Below are 17,371 nucleotides of genomic sequence, written 5' to 3'. Positions count from 1 at the left end.
TTATATTGCACATAGAATAATGATAACAGTTCCTGTAACAGTTGTCTCGGGTCGTCCTCGATCACAAACTAGAAATTTGAAAGAAGTTTTTTAAATTAAAATTGATAAAATCTTACTTAAGATCAACCATAACGCAAGAGATTAAAATGGATTAACGATATTATCAATTGAAAAATTACTATTAGAAGAAATTGATTATAACATAATATTCATAATTTTGCATATGAAAAAGCTAGAAAATTATATTTCAAATAAATAAAATATATAAAAAAAATTATTATAAAAAATAATTAAAGGTCTCTTGTGAAAATTTGGCTTTAAGCCCCAATACTATTGAGCCGCCCCGAAAAAGTCTCAGTTAAACTTCAAAGTCGCAACATATTTATGGTGTCTTGTCTAGCTTTTTAGGCCCCCAAAAATAAAACGACAAAATAATAAAAAATGAATCTTGTTATGATAAATATCATATTATGGTGGATGTCTACTCTACCTCCATGATCTTCATGTCAAATGCTTAATGACATATTCAATGACATATTTTCTATGTTCAATGACATATTCCATGACATATTTTCTTTACTTTTTATGCCTATATAAAGGCCTTGTAATAGATAGAAAAATACACACAATTAAAGAAAAAAATCTCTTCCTTCTCTCTATCTCCATTTCTTGTTCATGTTTTACTAAATTACTTTTATTTCCTTGTTCCATATTGCTACTTTGAATTATATTTTATAACACGTTATCAGCACGAGTCTCTAACCAATTGTATATATATATATATATATATATATATATATATATATATATATATATATCTACAAAAAATTTCCTACATCCGGAAAGATTACAATTAGAAGCCATACATATCATCACATAGTTAAATGTAAAGAGAAACTACATATGGTAAGTAATGAAATGTAAGAAGGTATGATTATCTTATACTTGTCATTCCTTTAAAATCTCATATGCACACAACTTTGTACTACACCTGTATTGCATAAGCACATATTAATATTACATCTTTTATATCACATGAATGGAATAAAATTTTCGAAGTTCTATATGTGAAAATCATAGTAGCAGTTAATTGTTGATATGATGCATGTCATGGTAACCAAGGATATTTTATATAAATTGTCTTATGCATATTTATGTGTTAACTATCTTCAATCTGTCCTCTCGCTTTAAACATTTTCTTTTACTTGGATGAATATTTTTTTTCCCTTTTGGATTTTTACACTTGCATATAGTACCCAAAAAAAAAGGAATAAAAAATAAAATAAAATTGGTCATACTGATTAAAAGTATAAATCATCTTGAAGAAAACAAGAAATACTTCACATCTTTATCTAAGTTGATTAATTACTTCTTTGATATTTGGAAAACAAACCAGCTATTGAGAAAGTATACTTCATAATTTATGGTCGTATCATTTGAAAGCAAACAATGATTAGTATGACTACTAGAACCTACTTAATGCTTGCTACTGACTTACCATTTTTAAGTATTTTATATGAATGATGTACAAGCTACAACTGGTAAGTTATTACCTATAATGTCACTTTTCAGGTAATATAAATGTTGAATTTATGTATTAGTACTATATATGTGTTAGGTGTACTTTTGATAAATTTATTCACTAATTGTTTGGTTGAATTGAGCGAAGAAAAGTCATGGCGTTAAATCAAATCCAATAGGTAGGGTATACCCCGAAAACAACAATATTTTTTAGAGAGACTCAATAAATATAATGACAATGGTTTTATCATCCTTTTAAACTCTAATAGAATTTAGAAGAAATATTCTGACTACAAACGGTTGTATTTCATATAGATGCTACAAATAATTAATAAAGCTTTACGCTGATTTGAGATTTGTACACTTATTTAAGAAAGCAAATTTGATCTGCTAAGTTGCAAATTAGTTGTGTATAACTTTCTTGGCATGTGATTGAAATTAAGGCTTGATAATGAATCTCAATATTGTTTAGCCTATTATGCCATTGATTGAGGGTAAGACATCAGGATCAAGTCCTGATGCTCCATAATGATAAGAGTTGGGTTTGAGTCCGAATTTATTATGGCCTAACATGCCTTTATATTGGTAAGACATTGGGTTTGAGTCACAATGTACCATATTGATGATATAATGATGACTAACGAAAAATAATATATTTTTCATGAAAAGCCATGAAAATTGTCCCACTTGATTTGCTCCATTCTTGAAGTGAACGTGATAGCAACACATAATAAGTTTCAATGAAGACAAGTGGTTGAACAATGAACGTGGGTGTTCCAAATATCAAAATAATAATAATCATCACTATGATTATAAAAGGAGAACAATAAGGGTTCTCAAAATAGTCCTTCAAAATGTGAAGGCAATGCTTACCATCAAATTGGTATGAAAATAATAAAGCACGTCGCTGATTATGATCCATTCCTTGAAGAGAATGTGACTTGTGATAAGCATTGAGAATGCAAACTCATTCCTAAAGTTGAATGTGGCATGTGATAAAAGCAATGAATAAAGACATGCAATTCATGATTATATGAATACCACACAACTCACCTCTAAGGGAAGTTTGAGTAAAATAAAGAGAATAAATATTATTGTGTGGTTACATGAATATATCATTGGTCGCGTACATGTGGTACGCCAAATAATATTTTGTCATGCCTTATAAAAGTTATTAAAGGCAAAGTTAAAGCAAGAAATGATTTTGCTTATGATGATTTTGACCGTGACAATTTATTATGATATAATTTTATCTGTGAAGGAGACATTTACCATATGAATGGTATGATAAAAGATCTTGTAGTACAAAAGTTGTTAAGAACTCCGGAAAACTAATTTGTTACTACCCGGATGAATAAACTTATTCATGACATTGATATTGTAAAGTCTCAAACGAAACTTTTTGAGTTTCAAATATATAAGTTAATGTGATTGGCATATTGAGACTATAAATGAAAGGAAGATTGAATATCTTCATATTTCTATAATCATACCGGGTAAATATGAAAGGTTACCTGATCTTCTTTCTATTTGTACTACACAAATATAAGCATAATGCTGGAATCATATGCCACAAGTAAACTAGAGGTTTACTAAAACAAATATTAATTGGCATGACCAGTTGACCATCTCGGTTCAATTATGATGCGAAAAATTAATTAAGAATTACATTGACATATATTGAAGAATAGAAGATTCTTCAAGAATTCTCTTGTGCTGCTTGTTCTCATGATATACCAATTAAAGGTTGTGATTGAATCCCTTGATTTCTGGAAGGAATAAAAGGTGATATATATATATATATATATATGGGCCCAGTCACCTGCCATGTGGACCGTTTACTATTATATAATTTTTATAGATGCATCTATTTTATGGTCACATGTGCATTTGTTATCAACTTGTAGTTTGGTTTTTGCAAGATTGCTTGCTCAAATTATTAGAGCACAATTCCAGAATATAAATTATGATGATTTATCTTGATAATACTGGTTTAAATCCAAGTTGGTTTAGCGAAAATTGTATGCCTCCAATTATAGCTAAATCATTGGTTATGAGAATAAAACTCCCAAAAATAAAATTTGGTATGAGATGTAATATTTAATATACACCAGCACTTGTACGCATCTAGCCAAGTTATGAAAATTTCTTCCTATCACAATCGGTTCAGGGTCAGGACCAAATAATTTCTATATAGGAATATGAATGTGCTATATGATTTAATTATGCCACCACAATGCACAAAGATGGGTTCCCAAAGAAGGTTGGAAAATGTGTTGGTGATCCCAATATTAGGGGGAGAAAATGGATAGCTGAGAAAGTGATACGTGAAATGAATTATTATGAATACATATAGATCCTCGTACAAGAAAATATGAACTTGAAGTTCAAGTGATAATTAATTTATAAATTATTGCCAGACGCATTTGCTGACCCAAAGCTAAATGTCATATTTCAGTTGTTAATGCTCCAAATAGAATAAAGTCCATGAGGGACAGATGTCTATGGCACACATGAAGCGTAACAGACCAATCGGTTCCAAAAATAAAACTCCTTGAAGAAGAAGAGGGGCAAAATGGTCATAATAAGGAGGCAAATGCTCTAGAAGAGCACCACGACATAACACTTCGTAAGACCTCATGTGAGAGGCTCAGGTACCTGAAAATAATGAGATAAAGTGATCTCAATAAGTTATTGAACCGATATAAAATGATCGTCGATGATATTGTTAACATAATGTAGCGTCAATATTATTAATATTGACGAGGATCTTGAGCTCAAATCTGTCATGAAATTTGGACAGATAAATGATTGGCCAAATGAAAAATACGCAATGAAAATTGACTTCACTTGAAAAAATGTGAAGTTGGGCGGATAGTCCCAACACCTGAAAGTATAAAGCCAATGGAGGTATAAATGTGTTCTTGTGCAAAAAGTTCATGTCGATAAACATAAAGACGACTTGTGACACAAGAAAATTAGTAAATATCCTCACATTGATTATCTAGAGACATGTTCTCTTATGATGGATATAATTATTTCATGTTTTAATCTGGCAATACATGAAAACTTGATATACGTATAATGGAAATCATTGGAGGATTAAAATTGTTCTGAAGCATATTAATGTTTCCTAGAAATCTATTAAATAAAGCTTCAAAAATCCTTATACGAATTGAAACAATCAAGGCGCATGTGGTATAATCGCCTGTGTGAGTACCTATTGAAAGAAGGGCACAAGAATGATTCAATTTGTCCTTGTATCTTTATAAAAAGATCTGGATTTGAATTTGTTATAATCTTTGTGTATGTTGATTCAAATATCATTACAACTCCTAGGCAGCTTCCTAAAGCAGTAAACTGTTTAAAGAAAGAATTTGAAATGAAAGATTTTGGAAAGACAAAATTTTGTCTTGGTCTACAAATTGAGTATATGAAATATAAAATTTTTATCAATCAATCAGCATACACTAAAAAGATTTTAAAGCGATTTTATATGGGATAAAACACATCCATTTAGTACCCCGATGGTTGTGAGATCACTCGATATAAATAAAGATCCATTCTGACCTCATGAAAATAATGAAGAACTTGTTGGTCCTGAAGTACTATATCTTAGTGCAATTGATGCACTAATGTATCTTGCTAACACTAAAGGCGTGACATAACATTTTCAGTTAATGTCTTAACAAGATATAGCTCTGCTCCTACAAGGAGACATTGAAGTGAAATCAAATACATATTGTGTTATCTAAAAGGGACTACCAATGTGGGCTTATTTTATGGCAATGATTGCAATCCCGATCTTGTTGGTTATGCCGATGTAAAGTATTTATCTGACACACACAAGGCTTGATTTCAAACATGCTATGTGTTTACATGTGGAGGCACTGTCATATCTTGGTGATCGACTAAGCAATCAATCGTGGCTACTTCTTCTAATCATGCTGAGATAATTTCTATTCATGAAGCAAGTCGAGAATGTATTTGGTTGAGGTCTATAATATATCTTATCCGAGACAAATGTGGTTTGAAGTTTGACAAACTACCCATAATTTTGTATGAAGACAATGCAGCATGCATAACCCAATTGAAGGGATGATTCATAAAAGGAAATAAGACAAAACACATTTTACCAAAGTTATTTTTCACACATGATCTTCAAAAGAATGGTGATATCAATGTGCAACAGATTCGTTCAAGTGATAATATGGTTGATTTGTTCACCAAATCTCTACTGACGTCAACCTTCAAGAAACTGGTGTACAAGATTAGGATGCGAAGGCTGAAGGATGTGAACTGATGCTCTCATCAAGGGGAGTTAATACGCGGTGTACTCTTTTTCTCTTGCAAGGTTTTGTCCCACCGGGTTTTCCTTGCAAAGTTTTTAACGAGGCAACCAAAAGGCGTATTTCTAAATATGTGTACTCTTTTTCCTTCATTAGGATTTTTTTTCCCATAAGGTTTTTTCCTAATAAGGTTTTAATGAGGCACATTATTTATGGACATCCAAGGGGGAGTGTTATGATAAATATCATATTATGGTGGATGTCTACTCTACCTCCATGATCTTCATGTCAAATGCTTAATGACATATTCAATGACATATTTTCTATGTTCAATGACATATTTTCTTTACTTTTTATGCCTATATAAAGGCCTTGTAATAGATAGAAAAATACACACAATTAAAGAAAAAATCTCTTCCTTCTCTCTATCTCCATTTCTTGTTCATGTTTTACTAAATTACTTTTATTTCCTTGTTCCATATTGCTACTTTGAATTATATTTTATAACAAATCTTACTTTTTTCGCAATTCATGTTAAGTCTAACAATCAGATAAGGCATTAGCGCAAATAATTTTTTTGAAGCACTATTTTGTACTTATTCTCTTTAGTTCAGTCACCTATTGCAGTAGCAGGGAAAATTAGTCCACGGTGGATATAGTCAACTCTAAAAAATTTCAACTCTGTCGGAATGTCCTCGCCGCCGCTGACGGTGGTCACAGATTCCGGCGAACGAGCTCCGCTTCTTCTTTCCAATTCTTCGCCTGAATTAATATTGTCGCACTCGCACGCTACAGATGGAGAAATAGTCTCCGAGCCGGCCGGATCAAAACCTACTCCCAAACAACGTTTGCTCTCTCTCGATGTCTTTAGAGGCCTTACCGTCGCTGTATGATTTTTTTTTGGTTGCTTTTCGAACTGACTGTATCTCCGCCTTTGCTAGAACTTAATTGTATTTGACTAGTTTTGCATGCTTTGCTGTTTAACTTCTCTATGAACATGAAAGAAGCACTTTGATTACAGCTTTTCCTTCAAAGCCCCTATATCAAAATTTGTATTTTTCTTCTGTGATTTCGCCTTCTGAATTGGGCCTAATTGTGCAAACCAGCAACTAACCATCCCAATGGAATGTTGATATGAAATTCTAAGCTACTCTTTTTGTAGCTGAAAATATCTTCTCTGTGCTCTTTTGTCTTCACTGATGCTGTTTATTTCCTAAGTCAACAAGTTATACTAATGCAAAATGCAACCTTTTCTAGTGCTAAAATGCAATTTTGCAGTTATCTTCCAGTAGGGTTAATGGAGCAATGAAACAACGGAATTGAAAATTTTGAATCTGTTTCTGATTCTAGGATGTATTATAAACTTGTCCTTTCTTTTGGTCTTCTCTGTTAAATTATGTGTGTCTTCTGCGATTTCATGTGGTCTATTCTCTTTGTTATTTGACTTGCTTTAGTCTCCTTTCTTCTTCACCTTAGTTTTCTTTTATGTGGTTTATTTGACAGTTGATGATTTTGGTTGATGATGCTGGAAAGGCTTTCCCATCAATAAACCACTCCCCGTGGTTTGGAGTGACCCTTGCCGACTTTGTGATGCCCTTTTTCCTCTTTATTGTTGGGGTCTCTGCGAGTCTAGTATTCAAGGTACCACTCGTCATGCTTTTCTTGTTAGGTAATCCAATTTTTTTGATTCCAACAGGGATGAGAATCCATTGTTGATGCAGAAAGTTTCCAGCAAACCACAAGCTACAAAGAAAGTCTTACTGAGGACAGTTAAGCTCTTTATTTTGGGAGTGTTCCTTCAAGGTATGCCATTTGCTGAGCACCTCATAACGAGGGAGGGATTCACACTTAAGCGTTATTTGTGAAATGCATTGTATACGCAGGAAAGAAATGACTGATCAACCGATGCTCTGCCTTCATTTCCTCCTTATCAAAAAATAAAAAGTAAAACGGCGTACCCAAGAGTGTGACCTAGAATTCAATGAAGTGGGTGAAATTCTTGGAGTCTAGGGTTTAGATTCCAGAAAAGACAAAAAAACCTAGGTGATTTATTCCCATTTGCGTAATCCTTGGTGCGCCAGAGCTACTTGGTACCTGTGCTGGTGGGAGGTAGCAGGTACTCGGTGGAATTGTCTAGGTGAGTGCAAGATGGCCCAGACACCACCATTATTTAAAGTAAAATCCCTGTTCATTATAAGCTCTTCCTACTTACCATGTTGAAAAAAATACAGAAATCTTGTTGTCTCAACTATACTTGCAAATGAGCCGAGCTTGCTCAGAATTTAGGATCAACTTATAAACAACAACCTATAATTTGGCTCATTACAATTTGTTGTCTATGTTGTTTGCTTAATCAGACCCTCTGTTTACAAATCGAGGCCCAACGTGGCTAGCTAAACGCAAAACTTGATTTCTTAAAAAACCCACCAATTTGAAATGAACTCTTTCTCTTAGCACAAAACATAGTACATACGGAACTTCAAGGTCTAAATAATCAAAGCCTCATTTATTTGACATAAAAGTGAGGATAAAAAAATAATCAAACGAGTTTTTAGATGTGAGGTTGAAGTCATTGTTGTCTAAACCAAGCTTCCTTTGTGGTGATGGGTGCACGCTGTACAACAGTCAACCATGGTGGACATATTCAAAACAAGGATCATCTATTTGGATGGTATTAGGAAATTGTATAGCTATACTTTGAATAGCCATGGATATGGATTATCAAGGCCATATATTACTGATTATTAGAGAGTTGTTTGTAAATGGAACCTTTTGCTGACTTCGTCAAAATTAAAGTTCTGACTTATTGTTTTGAAAAAACATAAGGAGGAAATGTGCAGTGAGGTAACACCTGGAGGAAAAAGGGCTCAATTGCTTCTCTCCTACATGAACTGAAAATTTGCCATCATGAGCTTTTGTTGTTATTAGCTAATTAGATATTACGGAAAATTTATAAGGCTTTCTTTTGTAAAATTTTCTCTCAACTGCATTTAAACTCACATATGTTACAAGTCATCGAATCCATGATTACTCATTCTTAGGTGGGTATTTCCATGGGCGCGACAACCTGAGTTATGGAGTTGATATTGCTAGAATTAGATGGATGGGAGTGTTACAGGTACTTTATCTGACAATGGCTTGTGTTCCTTATTTGATTTTTTCTTTACTCGTATAATCCCAGCCTGTCTTCTGCGTCCTTAGGTAGATTAAAACCTTTATTGTTATCTGTATTTCAAGTTCTTTTATATCCTAGCATTATTCTATGTGCTTTTCTGCTGTAGAGGATTTCTATTGGTTATCTATTTGCTTCAATTCTGGAAATTTGGCTTGCCAATGATTATCCTGTTGATTCAGCAAAGGCATTCGTCAGGAGATACTTCTTTCAAGCGTAAGTATACCTCTTGAGATTATGGATCATGTGCTGCTTGGTTCATTCATGGTTTATTTTAATATTTTTGTTGGTGATGCACATGGTTGAATTGTTTGTTTCTCTTAATCAGTGTCTTCCTTGATCGAGAATATCACACGTGTCTGTTCAAGATTTTTGTAGTGCTCAAAATTTCGTAGTAGCAGCAGAATATTTATCCATCCACTTGTGGATGAACTAGTACTCTTGAGAATCTGTAAATGATATTACTACTACTTGTTCCTGCGGGAAAAGTATCTATGATACTTCAAGGACTTCACAACAATATTATAGTGATTCAAATGGCTATCCATCAGTTATAGGGAAATACTGCTGGTTGGTATTTGTTATCTTCCTATGTTCATTTTCTTTCTTATATAGCAATCCTTTGACCAGATCAGTCAAAATCTCCTTTCCTTAATTTTGCCTGTTTAGCTTTTCAGTGGATATGTTTCTGTTGCATTTTTTCCCGAGACATACATGGTCCAATACATGATGACCTTTAGCTTTTTGCTCGTCCAGATATATGGGTCCATGCAATAGTAAGATTTTTCATAGTAGCTATAAGGAATAATGAGATCCCAAAACTAATTAATTACACCTTTATGCCAATTAAAAAATTGTAAATTCATGAAGAAGAATAAACTTGTCACAAAGTTTTCTGTACATGATAATGCCACTTATTTTGAGAAGCTTTTCTTACTTTTTCTGCTATGCAGGGTGGCTGGAACCTTAATTGGTCTATCTTACCTGATTTTGCTGTATGGACTCTATGTTCCGGATTGGTTCTTTGAAATATCGAGTCTTGACATGGAATCAGCGGTTTCAGGATATGAATTGAGTACTCAAACTGTAAGAATCTTTCTGAAGTGCTCCAAGATTTTACTTTTCTCTGGTTCAATCTGCTGGTGGCTATTAAACGCCATTCTTTTTCTGCATCAGACATCTGTTAAGTTTTGTCACTCTACATGCCTTATGTTAAGTTTCCTAGAAATCTGAGTCTTCACTTAGTTATTAATTGGGTTATTTTGGGAGGTTCCTGATATCTATTTTTAACAGGTTAACTGTGGAGTGAGGGGCAGTCTTGATCCTCCTTGCAATGTGGTTGGTCTGATTGATAGGCTTCTTCTTGGTGAAAAACACCTTTATCAACGTCCTGTCTACAGAAGAACCAAGGTTCTTTATGACCTTAATTGTCATGTGCAAACTCTGATTTGGTGGATTTGAACTTACATCTCTGTTCTCATCATCTTGCTCGTGCTGTTAATTTTCTGTCGGTAGGAATGCAGCGTCAACTCTCCTGATTATGGACCTCTACCATCAAATGCACCTGGATGGTGCCTTGCTCCATTTGACCCTGAAGGAATCTTAAGGTAAATATCCTCTTTTCCCTGTGTACACTTTTCCAGCAGATTGCGTCCAGCTTAATTTTGTTAGCTAGAGCCTAGGTACATAATAGAAACAACTTCTTTTTGACGTGATTTACTTTTTTGAGGTACTAATTCATAAAGGCCGATCGATAGATCTCTGCACTTTGTTAGATGTATAAAGAATCATATTCTTTTGCTGTACCATTTGTTTTACATATGTTTGGAGGCTCCTTTTTCTTTTTCATGTAAATCAAATTATATATGAGCCTCATTGTCAGCTAGCAAATTCTGTTCCTTTGCTTTACTTTAATTGCTTCCAGCTCATGTCTTTTCTTTTCTTATTGAAACTATTCAGTTCTTTGATGGCCGCCATTACATGCCTTGTGGGCTTGCATTTCGGCCACATTCTTGTGCATGTTAAAGTAAGAAAGACATGATACTCTTTCGAAACATTTGCTAACTATAGAATTGCTTGTTGTATTTTGTTGCATCCTCTTTCTCATATAAATACATCTTTGCTGTAGGGTCACATGCAGAGGGTAATCTTTTGGTCCGTATTTTCTGTCTTTCTAACAATTGTAGGATATGTGTTGGAGCTTGCAGGTATGCTGTTTAATGGATGATGTTGGGTTGAATTTTGTTTTCAAGACATGTTTGCTTTATAGCTGATGCTTACAGCACATTTTTGATGTTCCAGGTGTTCCTTTTTCTAAACCGCTTTACACATTGAGCTATATGTTCATCACGGCTGGAGTATCCGGTTTGCTCTTAGTAGTTCTTTATTACCTTGTGAGTCTGACTAGATTTTCCGGTTATCTTCTCTATTTATGAAATTAACCCTTTTGTGATATTAATTTTCCGAAAAATGATATGTGCCAAAAGTGAGAAATTCTCTTGCATTGTAATATTAATTAAATAAAGCACCAGCTTGGTACTTTATTTAATAAAATCTTTACCTTATAAAAAAAAGAGTTCGATGAAATTAGCATACTGTTTCAGATGCTCTACTTAATGAAAAAGCGCCTGGTAGGTTAATAAATGGAATTAAATTGAAGTTCACAACATGAGAGTAACTTTATTAATACAATAACAATAAACCCAGTGAATTCTCACAACTCACAATTGGGGTCCGGAGAGGGTAGAGTGTACGCGGACCGTACCCTTACCCTCGGAGGGTAGAGATTTTGTTTCCGAATAGACTCTTAGGTAAAGAAAATATGAAAAAGAAGCAGTGGCAATAAGCAGTAACAACAACAAGATATTAAGAAAATCGAAGCGAGAGATAGCAATCGAACAATAGGTAGTAATATCAATCTAAGAATAAAAAGAAACCATACTAATACTAATACTACTTGTATGGGAAACAAAATGGAAAACACTTGATTACCTACTAATCTTCTACCCTGATTCTCGACCTCCACATCTTTCTATCAAGGGTCATGTCCTCGGTAAGCTTAAGATGCGTCATTTCCTGGCTAATCACCTCTCCCGGTACTTCATTGGCCTACCTCTAGCTCTTCTCATACCCCCCGAGGTTAACCTCTCATACCTCATAACTGAGACATGTGCTTCTCCTCGTCACATGCCTGAACGATCTCAGCCTCGCCTCCCGCATGTTATCCTCCACGGGGTTCACTCTCACCTTTTACCGAATAACTTCATTCCTATTCCTATCTAACGCGGTATACCCCCACATCCATTTCAACATCCTCATCTCAGCTACTTTAATCTTCTGGATATGAGAGTTCTTGACTGGCCAACACTTTGCCCCATACAATATAGTCGGTATAACTACCATTTTATAGAACTTACCTTTAAGTTTTAGTGGTACATTCTTATCACACAAGACGCCCAGATGCGAGCCTCCATTTCATCCACCTTGCTCCAATACGATGTGTGACATCCTCATCAATCTCCTCATTATTATTGTAAATGTATGTTTGGTCATGATGCATTACAGCCTTCGCTAAAGCAATGCTTGATCTGCAGTTTGTGCTTCCAAATTCAATTACCTGGCTTTCTGGAAGATTCCGAGACAGGGTACCAAATAACGAAATTTAGATTGTGCAAAAGACTGTTTTCCTGATAACTTTATGTATCTTTCAAATCATCTAGTGATTGCATTCGTGGCACTGACTTATTGGTTTTGAAGAGAAACATCTTTATTCTGACGTCGAAACCTTCCACTTCTCATAGAGTATTTGGTTCCATTACAACGCTTTCTTGTAAACTACTAAATAGGAAAGGTATTCCCTTAATCTTCTATATCATTAGAGGAAAAGGATAATATTGCTGATCTAGGGCATGGAGTTTGATTTGCATTCTCTATATGGTGCAGGTTGATGTCAAATGTTTCAGGAAGCCATTTATACTATTTCAGTGGATGGGAATGAATGCTCTCATCCTCTATGCTTTGGCTGCTTGTGACCTCTTTCCCGCAGCACTACAAGGTTTCTATTGGTATTCACCTGAAAACAACTTGGTAATCATCTTCTTTCCATCAAATATCCGTTCCTCTAGTAAACTTACTCATCTCCTGAGAAGCTATTTCTGATCATTGTAAGGCTGTGCTCCACGAACTTCTTTCGGCAAGCAGTGTTTGTGGAAGATCAATGATCAACTAGAGCACACCAAAGATATTTCTGTTTTTCTATCCCGATGGATAAATTAGTAGTATGAATTTGGAAGATTCTCAGTAAAATGGTTTTGGACTCTGGTGGAAGGGGTTTGGGGGGGAGGGGGGGTTTCATTTGAATTAGGGACCTCTTGACCAGTTAAACTAGGCTGGCTACCCTTCAAGCACTCTGCACCTGTCCTCTCTCTCTATATCTATTATGGCTTTTCTTCAGCCATCATGTAGCATAGTGATATTTTATGGCATCATGCACATAATAGCTTTCATACTAGTATATTCTCCTCAAGTCGCTATAGGGTCAATTTTTTCTTGTTAACAATATTCTCTCCATCTTTTGTGTAAGAGACATCATCAAATTAAATAGCATCCTTTTCTAGCAAATCCGCTGCTTCCTTTAGGTTTCCGAGTTTGTTTACTGCATACTCTTAGGTGCTTTTAGAGACGTACAGATAGTATCTATATCAAAATGATGCTTCTCTTTAATTAAATCTAAACTTACAAATAAAATGGAATATAGGTTGACATCACAGAAAGGTTCCTTCAAGCAGTATTTCATTCAAAGAAGTGGGGTACTCTGGTATTTGTGATGCTTGAGATACTGTTTTGGGGCTTGGTTGCTGGATTCCTTCACGCAAAAAAGGTTTATGTAAAGCTATGAAGTTGCTGACGGAAATGCTTTTTGCACTGAGTGGGTGCCACGCTCTCTTGATCATGCCCAAATGTTTCAAAAGCATGCATTCAGTGAGTTCTTCGGCAGCAAACCCAGAAGATAACTCAGATTCTCATAGCATTGTACTTTACTGTCCTCATGGCATGTATATAGCTGCGGATAATTTATTACAGTAGAATGGTAGATTATGAACAGTTTCCAGCTTTCTCCTCGTCTAGTTATGGCATTACAATGTGCTTCTGGAAGATATGTATTTAGTCCTGTCACAAGATGACATCACGTTGTAAATTAAACTTGTACAATATGTAGCTCTCGTTGTTCTTCTTCTCTTCTATTTCCCTACTCCTAGCTGGTCCTGATATGGAATGAAGTTAAAGCAATAGGGATGCTAATATATTCCAATTTTGGGCAGGAATAACTGACTGTTGGGACAACCGGTGTTGGTGGTGTTTGGGTTTGTGGGGGGGGGGGGGAGGAGAAGTTACTTATAGACGAAATATTATGGAAAGCACCTATCTTATAAATGTGACACGATGGATAAAGAAGAAATGGAGTAGTAAAAAAGAAGAAGCTAATGGGTCCCGCCATCACCAGTTAAAGATGTTTTGGATGGGAGACAAGGGATTGCTTCGATGTCAAGCATCCTCTTTCACTCTTCAGTAAGGGAAAATGCGATTCCAAAAGTTTAGTAGTCCAAATCAGGAGAAGATTCACACAGGTGCAGCCCCTACAGATGCAGAGACCGAACATTAGTTGTTTCTCATGATTAGTGTTACGCGGCGCCTTCCTGAGATTCCTTGGTAGGACGATGTAAGGCTAAGCAACTGATGTCAGTGCAGTTACTATCCGCCAAATGAGGTCTCCTCCGTACGGTAGTCGAGATTGTCAGTGCCGTACGAGAAAACCAATGTCAAGAGCAATTGATAGAACATAAATGAGAATTGAGAATGAAAGAAATCTTGATTGCATTAATGAAAGCTATTACAGAAAAGCAACACGGTGTCGAGGGGGACAGACACCAGTACAGAGAATTGTTTGCTTGCTAGAAAGTTTGATTGCTTGATCCTCTAATAGTGCTTAAAAAAATAAATCAAAGTTACAAGACTAGACTTAACTAAGCTAAAGAAACATAATGGAAGTACATGAAATAAAACTACTCTAAATTTACAATGAAAATGACTTAGTTTTCTACAAGGCAGAAACAGGTCCGTTGTCAGCAACATTGTCTTTGGTATCACGGTCTGTGCGCGCGGCGCTGTTGGCATCTGCCTGCGGCTAGGCGCTGGCGATGGATATCGGTGGGGCGACAGAGGCACATGCGCGCTTGTCACTTGGCGCAGCGAAGACCACGGGGTCGTCTGTGGCGCCAGGCGTTGGGATGCTTGCTAGGACGCCATGGGGCATGGCTGGAAAGCCTCCCATGACATTAGTGATGTTCTAAATAAACTGAAAGGCATCGGTACAAATGTAATAGTTTCACCAACGTGGAAATGTCAAGAGACGCTGTTTTTACTCTATGGACTATGGTTTTTGTATCACGTAAACATGGCCTTCTTGGCTTTAGTTTTTGCCAGGATCACAAGAAGAGTTGAACCACCTAATGAAATAATTAGCACCTAAATTCCCATTTGATGCGCAAGATATAGAAAAGATCTGGACTATTTGTGCTCTCAAGTCTATGAAGAATGCTTTTCAAGCTTATTCATCAAGGGAAAAGTGTCTCCTCCCCCTATGTTTGATAAGCACACGATCAGATTCTTTAATGAGAGAGAGAGATACTAACACTTCTCTTTTAATTAAAGATAGTACTGTATTAGCATATTTGCCTTTTGCCTTTAATCCTCAGACAAATTAAAGGGCCAATTATAAATGGGTATCCCTTCTTAATTGTTTCCTTTACAGCACCCTAGCTCTCCTCTTGGGAAAAATATGGCCAGTGACAAAGCAGCAATATGTGAAGTTTCTGAAACCTACAAGAGCTGCCAAGAGGAATATGATCAAGAGAGCTGCAGGGTGGAGAAGGAGCACCGGTTCATGGGTAAAGCACTGGCACATAGAGCCATATATGGTTCAACTAGCCGCCGAAAAACGCCTGCCAGAAACCTGAGAAACGTAAACTCTCTGATTAAGACATTACCCAGCAGGCTAAGCAAAGTCTCCTTGGCTGACCAACCTCAACACAACTAGACTCTTAATTTGCTTCAGGCCTCCAAGTACCCTCTTTAATTTAATGCCATTATTATCATTTCTTAGTTATATCTGTATCCTGTTATTATTGTTGGAGTAAACTAATGTAAATGTTACAACTGCAGTCCGCACATTTTAAATTTATATATTGCTACACCTGTGAATGTTAAAAACCGATCGAGTACAAGCCTATTTAATTACTCATACTGACATATATAGTTTGTCGGTGTTGTAGAGTTTAGACCCTCTTTTGATCGCCCATTGACTGATATGTACTTTTGGATTGAGTACTTTGTAATGGGACATTAATTTGCATGATTTGGAACCTCCGAAGAGAATCACAGGATTACTTGTATCTTGGGAGCAGTTCAAACATATAATCAATCTAGCTAGCTCCAACCGTTCTTTACCTTTTTGTTATATCTTTTCGCCCTTGAGGAGTGACCACAGTATTACCTCTATATATTCTCCAATGAGAATTCCAACTTTCCAAGATTAACTTTGACCAATACATTCAGCATTCTCAACTTCCGATAGAATTAGTGAGTCTGATAGGTTCTGCCTTTTGGAGGCTCCCATGGTGTCTGGTAGGCAATTTTATCGCAAGCATGCAACACCAAGGATTTCTTCTTTTACTAAATGATTCCGTGTTGAGTTCATGGCCTGCAATAAGTGAGCTTTTCTGGTGCAATCAGTTGGTGAACCAGAGTAGGTGGTAATTAGCGGATCTGGAAGTGATCGACATCACAACATGTCAACTTCTGGCGCTTGATTTTTTTTTAGTCATATATATATATATATATGGGAGATAAAAGGGCCAAAATATGTCAAAACTCTAGCACATGATTTTTTCTTTTTAAAACAGGTGCAAGAGGGAGATGTTTTGTCACTGCCTACAGCGCTTCCTGTGTGCGTTGACAGCAAACCACACTGCTTCACTGTCACAGTGTAGAGGCACAGGCAGGACAATATCTACTCCTAACTCCTTGAACAGTCCAACTAGCCACACAATTTCAGCTCCTGTGGTTGCCATGCTTCTGAACTCCGCCTCAGCTGAACTCATATATATTGTCCCTCGTTTCTTTGACTTCCAGGAGATCAGTGCTCCTCCAAATTTATCTACATATCCAGTGATTGACCTCATCGACTCCACACATGATCCCCAATCAGAATTACAATAGGCTATTAGTTGATTGCAACTTCCAGTTGGCATGAGCATACCAAGTCCAGGTGGAGACTTGATGTGTTTCACTACTCCTCTAGCAGCCTCCATGTGAGAAACTTTAGGTGCAT

At 35.9% G+C, this 17,371-nt stretch overlaps 1 protein-coding gene across 1 annotated transcript; it reads left to right on the top strand.

The window, feature by feature from the left end:
* Positions 1-6,351: 6,351 nt before the first annotated feature.
* LOC104225768 (uncharacterized) lies at positions 6,352-14,218 on the top strand. Its single transcript, XM_009777632.2, has 13 exons — positions 6,352-6,697; positions 7,314-7,451; positions 7,532-7,613; positions 8,852-8,928; positions 9,092-9,198; positions 9,936-10,068; positions 10,276-10,392; positions 10,498-10,589; positions 10,942-11,008; positions 11,111-11,189; positions 11,284-11,375; positions 12,925-13,068; positions 13,739-14,218. Exons 1-13 carry the CDS (start codon positions 6,500-6,502, stop codon positions 13,877-13,879), a joined length of 1,467 nt encoding a protein of 488 aa, XP_009775934.1. The 5' UTR covers positions 6,352-6,499; the 3' UTR covers positions 13,880-14,218.
* Positions 14,219-17,371: the final 3,153 nt, after the last annotated feature.

Source organism: Nicotiana sylvestris, chromosome 6, assembly GCF_000393655.2.
Source record: "Nicotiana sylvestris chromosome 6, ASM39365v2, whole genome shotgun sequence".
NCBI classification, from domain to species: Eukaryota; Viridiplantae; Streptophyta; class Magnoliopsida; order Solanales; family Solanaceae; genus Nicotiana; species Nicotiana sylvestris.
The sequence above is the reverse complement of the archived record's forward strand: the minus strand, read 5'-3'. Positions and strand labels throughout refer to the sequence as shown.

Bases quoted from the DNA above. Each gene is read 5' to 3' on its own strand.
- LOC104225768 (XM_009777632.2), top strand. From the start codon at position 6,500: ATGTCCTCGCCGCCGCTGACGGTGGTCACAGATTCCGGCGAACGAGCT. The intron at 10,590-10,941 runs GTAAATATCCTC...GAAACTATTCAG, and splicing joins GACCCTGAAGGAATCTTAAG to TTCTTTGATGGCCGCCATTA. The intron at 13,069-13,738 runs GTAATCATCTTC...AATGGAATATAG, and splicing joins ATTCACCTGAAAACAACTTG to GTTGACATCACAGAAAGGTT.